The sequence below is a fragment of the Octopus bimaculoides genome, chromosome 8 (genome assembly GCF_001194135.2).
Source record: "Octopus bimaculoides isolate UCB-OBI-ISO-001 chromosome 8, ASM119413v2, whole genome shotgun sequence".
Classification (NCBI taxonomy): Eukaryota; Metazoa; Mollusca; class Cephalopoda; order Octopoda; family Octopodidae; genus Octopus; species Octopus bimaculoides.
This window is the reverse complement of record NC_068988.1, coordinates 4,575,142-4,582,155: the sequence shown is the minus strand read 5'-3', so window position 1 is coordinate 4,582,155 and position 7,014 is coordinate 4,575,142. Positions and strand designations below refer to the sequence as shown.

The following is a 7,014-nucleotide window of genomic DNA, read 5'->3' as shown; positions in this document are numbered from 1 at the left end:
ATATATATATATATATGTATATATATATATATATGAATGTATATATATATATATATATGAATGTATATATGTATATATATATATATATGAATGTATATATGTATATATATATATATTTGAATGTATATATGTATATATATTTATGAATGTATGTATATATGCATATATATATGTATGTATGTATATATAGATAGATATATGTATGTATATATATGTATGTATATATATGTATATATATATGTATGTATATATATATATATGTATATATATATGTGTGTGTGTGCGTGTGTTTGTGTGTGTATCTAATGGGAGTGACGCCCTCAGCTAGAAACTCAGATTAATAATCACAAAACAAACGCACGCAAAGCAATATCTTTATTGCCCGTGTTATTTATATATATATATATCAAAACTGTAAACGTTCATATACTCCACGAACCATTAAACACGCATACACACACATGTATTTATATGTCGTATATATGTGTATATATATAACGTGTGTAGATTCATTCAGATAAAGAGTGTGTGTTTCTGTGAAAGAGCCGGAGAGAGGGAGAGAGAGCAAATCAGTGTGTGTAGGAAAGATAGTGAGATATGCAGACAATGGGAAATATTTTTTCTAATTAGTTTAATTGAACACTTGTGTTGTGTGCAGTTATTTGTTACGAATACTTTAGGATGACGTGGTCTCGCTTTTGCTCCACTCACTATTTTGAGAAATATAATCTTTCTGAAAGTTGTGATTGCACTTCGAATTATATATTTCGGGTATTATTGTCATCTATCTGCCATATTTTTAAGGTCAGCTCTTTTAATTAAAATCAGAAATCGCTGTAGCGATGTGTTCGGATGAGAAATATGTTTGAAAACACTGTAACACTCAAAGTTTGTTGGGCAAATGGTAATAATTTAGTTGTTGAGTGTGAACTTTTCAAAGAAGATAACTAACGGCCGATTTGTTGTTTGTGTGTATCAATATGCACAACTCTGTCCGCGTTGTTAATGATGTCAGAAAATATTCGAGGATACAGAGTTAATCTAAATAAAGTCTCTTCTATTCTCTATTAACCGTATTATCACATTTATGCTTTATTTCTGTTACAGAATAGAAACAAATCCTGGCAAGTCCTACGGTGTTTCTGTTTACGCTAACAAAGCGCATTTTTACTGAGATATTTGATTTCCCCACCACTTCCAAATTATGCTAAATCAACTCGACCAATTCTTAAAGCCTTATTCCCGTTACTTTATATTTTACATTAGCGAACTAATTATACGTTGATATCATTGCTGTTAACCGTAAACTGTCACAACAAATAAATTACTTGTAACGTAGATTTTCTATTTATAAACTTTGCCCTGTTCACAAACCTGTACTTTGTATAAATTTTCTTACAGTGATAGATCATCCCTTTAGCTGTTCTTCAGGATTTGCATAAACGTTTGTTGCTAAGGTGAACCTGTTGTTATTTGCAAAGTTAACCTGCGTAGATCGGTGATGTTGAAAAAGTACTTTAGTCTCAAATCTTGCAGAAATTCTATATTAATCCTTTAAAGACAGTGAATTGTTGGTGCATTACAATGACGTTAGTATGGAGATCAACAGAAAACAAAGTCGAGAAATCTGTAGGAAGTTTGTTTATTTATTTATTAATATCTACGATAGATGTGGAATTATTTTCTTTCTTAAGTTTTAATTTTTATTTAAAAATAGGGCTTGTACAATATGCATTATATGTGTGTGTGTACGTCTGGATACACTTTGTTATAATCAGTAAACGAAATAGCCTTTGTTTTTCTTCCAAGTCATAACTACGTAATTTAACTTTATTTCTGTTGTATCAAAGATAAAGTTCATATTAAGTCACATCGCGGAGTATCGAGTATGTTACTTGTCTCCAAGTTTTCTTTAGTAAAATCCGATATGTGCCAAAATAACAAAATATCGTCATTGAGTGACGTAAATCCTTGCAATGATCAACTGTGAAAAGTTAAAAACTTACTTTGATACACCTGGAATTCTTAGTTAATTGCAGAAAGTACCTAACTATATTAATAGCATACAAAAATACCGATATAATTAACTCAGATTGCTCCCCTTAAATGTCCTCGAATGTAGACATCTTGAATGTCTGCTTAATTTAATTCCGCTGGAAGACTCGTCAGGACACCGGCAAAATACTTACCGATAATTCGTCCGTCTTTACCTTTCATTCTTTCGGGGTAGATAAATTGAGTACCAGTTACACACTGGAGTCGATGCGATCGGTTAGTTTCCCCACCCCCAAAAAAAATTCAGGCCTTGTGCTTTCAGTAGAAAGGATTTACTTATCTCCACTTTTTAGTAAATTAAATTCAATTTACAACAATCAATATGTCAACGAAATCTTTCCCAACAGATGTAATTATATATTTTTTTCTTTTTCAGGAGCAGTTTCGATTCTGTCACGAAGTAGCCTTGGAATACATACAAGATTGTTATCCAAACTACACGTGACTCTGGCCTCAATAAAGAGTAACTCTGCTTCCTCTCTTCCCGCGCTTCTTCCAAGATGACTGAAAAAGGTTTATGCTGCTGAGAAATAATGGAAAACTGAATAAAAAGTGTATCTAATCTAAAACAAAACCAATTACATTTTTATGCAACAAGCCTTCCTATAGACAGTAAAAGAACATATGACAACAATCAAAATAAGTATTACAACAATATTGTTGTGATATTTTCCTCTGGGACAGAAAGGAAATTAATATACATATTCAAATTGAAGAAAGAATATTATTTGACAATATTATGAAATGTTTTTTTTTTTTCTAACAAGTTTAATAATGCTTTCTTTTTCTACCAAAGGACCACATTTAGAGTGATTAGATTCAATGGAATCCACTATAAGACCAACATTTATATTGCTTCATCGTAAGTAGCATTCATCCTACACAAATAGCAGGAGACCAATATTTATTACTTTCTCATTAAAATAATTTATCATCTGTTAAAAAAAAAAAATACAAAAAACAAAACAAACGAATTAAACTAAAATAACATAAAATTAGACTGATGAAAAGTCACGAAAGCAGCAAGTTTATTTGTACTAATTTTAAATCCATTACATTTTATTCGAAATGCTAGTAAATCCCACCCAGTTCTGTAAAAACAAAATTATAAAAAATCCGCAAAGCTTGTTTTCCCGACCACCATCACCAACAGGAAGTGTGACATGAATAAAAGTTCACGGAAGAGCAACGTTGAGTTTGTGTTGGATGTATCTCTCCAAAACTTTCCAATGTTGGACATCAGTTGCAAGAGCGCACAAAATATTGAGGAAAGCCAAACGTTTATATCAGTCCATGTGTGATTAAAAATACATCAAACAAACTAATACATTAAAGAATTGGTGGTGATCAGGGTTATGATGATGATGTATGTCGTTAACGAAGAAATTTGCTTCACAAGAATGTTATAAATGACAATGTTGATGGCGATGATGATGGTGATGATGATGGTGATGATGATGACAGACGATAATAATAATTTCTTATATCTTTTAAATTTTATTTTGCTGAAAGATAATGAAAATTGAGTTATATTTGATTTTTCTTCCCAACGAATCGAGCTAGCAACTTATAATATTGACGGATTTCTCTCTCTCTCTCTCTCTTCAATTAATACGAAATATTTTCATGAAAGTAAAGCGTCACGTTTACTGGAATATTTGTAACACTTTCAATAATAGTAGACACGTTAAAAAGGAATTGTTAAATAAGAACATAACTTTACCTGTTAAACTCACTTAAGGAAAGGTATTATTATCACTTGTATTGTTCCCTTGATAACCTTATGAGTGATTAATTTCTACATATTTTTTCTTGTTATCACTAAATTATAGTTACCCAAAGATTTCCTTAAATTTAGTTTTTTCTGGATACATATATAATGGCATCACATTTCCCCCCACGCAATCACACATGCGTATTCAATCATATACAAATACTTAGAAACGTAACGGAAGTCATAGCACAAAAATGGAATAATGTATATTTGCATGGGTTCTTCTTCTCCTCCTCCTTCAGTATATGAGGAAATCTGTCTACAATATTTGATGTTATAGCATGACGTTTGTTTATATATATATATATATACTTACACACCTATATGTGTTTGTGTACATATACACACATATATTCATATGTGTGTGTGTATATATATATATATATAAAGGTTTGTTTCCGATGTGATATACCAAAATATTTTAGCCGTCATTGCGTTCGGAAATTGAATAAATTCACTAAATACAAAAAATAGACGTAATCGTATGTCATGTTTATAGAATTTCACTTTAGACAGTATGTGTGTCTCTCTCTCTCTCTCTCTGTATGTATGTATGTATATATACATATACTCAATTAAAAAACAAGAAAAGAAAAAGTTATATATATGCATATACAAAAACACATCCCTATGCATATATATTATGTATGTATATATCAGATATATATCTATGCACACACAGTGACGCACACTCATATAGGCTTGTGTATATAAAACTTCTCAGATTATTTCTCTGAATTTCTTAGTGCTGATCTTCGACGGAAAATGAAGTATTTGGATTAATATGATGATAATGAAGAATTTATAATAAGCGCATATCCTCAACTAGTTCTAAGGAGCTTGTCCACTTAATGATATTGGTAAAATTGTGGAAAGATTGGGTAATTCGAATAATTGTTTGCACAAGTATTAAAACATGTAGAAAATATAAAATATAGAAATAAACCTTTGGAAATAAATGACGGTACTGGATACATTGTATTTCAGAGAACGCAATATTTCTAAATTGTTTTATTTACCAATAAATTCTTAAATAAATACGTTACAGTAGAGCAGAGAAAGAAAGTGAAAAAAATTTGAATGATATTGAAAGGTCGCCAACGGAGGTAAATCAGGTGATACAGAAATATAACGTATTTATTTATAGACGCAATTTATATTTTCTGCAAATTTTTATATTTATGCTAATAGTTATTAAGTTTAACTAACGATATATTGAATTTCCAGGGCTCCAACAGAGCCTCATTTAAGAGTGTGTGTTTTTGTCAAACAATTCCAAAAAAGTGATTTGACATATTCGTATTGTACTATTAAATTCCGTTTTTCGTTCAAAGATCAGCAACATTAAAACCAGAGTAATAACTTGTGATGATTTCAAGTTCAAAGCTAATCTAGAATTTCATTTTAGCATTCATTACAATATAGATAACACTTAACTACACACACACATGTATATATGTGTGTGTGTGTCTGTGTGTGTGTGTGTGTGTGCGCGCGCATCGGTGCGACTATGCATAGCTCAGATATTTACGTATATACATACATACTTACATAACATGTTTGTAATGATGTCTATGATGTATGTGATAAGATATATATTTGAATGTGCGTGTATATGTAAATTTTAAATGTGTGTACAATTTATGTGTGTATATACACATATTTACATATATACGTATGCTGATTGTGTGTGTGTGTGTAAACTATATGTAAATATATTGAAGAAGCGCATAGATATTGAAAGATGTATATTTAAATATATAAATACATTAATATATATATATATTTTCATATACGAACGCATAAATGGGTGTATACATGCCTCTATGTGTGTGCATTTATATCTGCTTATACATGTATATATTCCTGTATGCTCATGAAAATACGAATATATTTACATATTCATACCTAACTAGATACTGGACATATATATTGCAGATATGAACGTCAGTATATAAGTGGAATGTTGACAGATAAATATATATCCGATGCAATCAAATGCATATAAGTATGCATAAACTATGAATATTGTCGCTTGTTGTGTTTAAACATCTGTTGTGTATAGAAGTTGATATTACAGATATGCCTTATCATTATTAATTATTTGTTAAGTTTTCTAACTGAATACATATTCATATCTATGTGTATATGTGTATGCATGCATGTACGTATACATACATATATATACACCGATATAAGCATGTATATATATATATATACACATATGCATTATATGCATTTGTGTGTGCATATAAATAACCTGAAGTTTATTACCCCTGACTGCAAGTTTCTTCTTCCAGTGACCACATCTTGTTATATTTGTTTCGTTGTTTTGGTTGATTCTCTCTTAATTGCTTGAGTTCTTCATTTGTTTCATTCATCATCAAAATCATGATTCGAAGCGAGTCTGAGAAAGCCTCTTGGGTGATATCTAGTAAAGTTTTTATCAAGTGAAAGCCGGGTATGTCCGAAAGGAAATCGATACATGAACCACATTGACACATCTACTGATTGATGGTATCAATACATTGTTGCCAAACACAAAACTGATCGGATGATTTCAAAATGAAAACTAAAACAAACAAAAAAAGAAAGAAAAAGTTAAATAAAATAAAATAAAAATGAAATAATTACAATATTACAAATAACATTATTAATAATAACAATAATACAAGAAATATTTTTTGTTGAGAATGTTTTCCTTACAAACATGTTATATACGTTCTTGATATATACCGCGCATGCATTTCATTGAATGTACACCATACAACAGAATATTCTATTCATTTTGTCAAAATGAAATAAAGATTAACAAATACAAAATTAAGAAACAAATCTATACATTTTGTTATCTTGTCTTTTTCTCAGATTAAATATTTTGCAGAACAGCTTTATATGTGTGTGTGCGTGTGTGTAGTGAAGGCACATGGCTCAGTGGTTACAGTATTGGGCACTCGATCGTAAGGTCACGAGTTCGATTTTATGGTGTTCCAGTCCACTCAGCTGGAAAAAGCGAGTTGCACCTGTATTTCAAAGGTACATCGTTACTATTCGAACTGGTACTGCTTCTGTCGCTAACAAAAAAATTTATTTCGCTTCCCAAATAATTGTCACACCAGTGATTCTTTTTCAGCCTCTGTTTTACTGTAGCAGTTATGACCGAACTTTTAAGTACGCGCCTGCTA

General features: G+C 30.5%; 1 protein-coding gene across 6 annotated transcripts in view; it reads left to right on the top strand.

The window, feature by feature from the left end:
• LOC106878895 (receptor-type tyrosine-protein phosphatase T) overlaps positions 1–6,668 on the top strand; it is a 596,380-nt gene extending 589,712 nt beyond the window's left edge. For all 6 annotated transcript variants that reach the window (XM_014928243.2, XM_014928245.2, XM_014928244.2 and 3 more), the window contains one exon: positions 2,432–6,668. In XM_014928243.2, coding sequence (XP_014783729.1) covers positions 2,432–2,500 — 69 coding nt within the window. In that variant the 3' untranslated portion in view covers positions 2,501–6,668. The remainder of the gene's footprint in view (positions 1–2,431) is intronic.
• Positions 6,669–7,014: the final 346 nt, after the last annotated feature.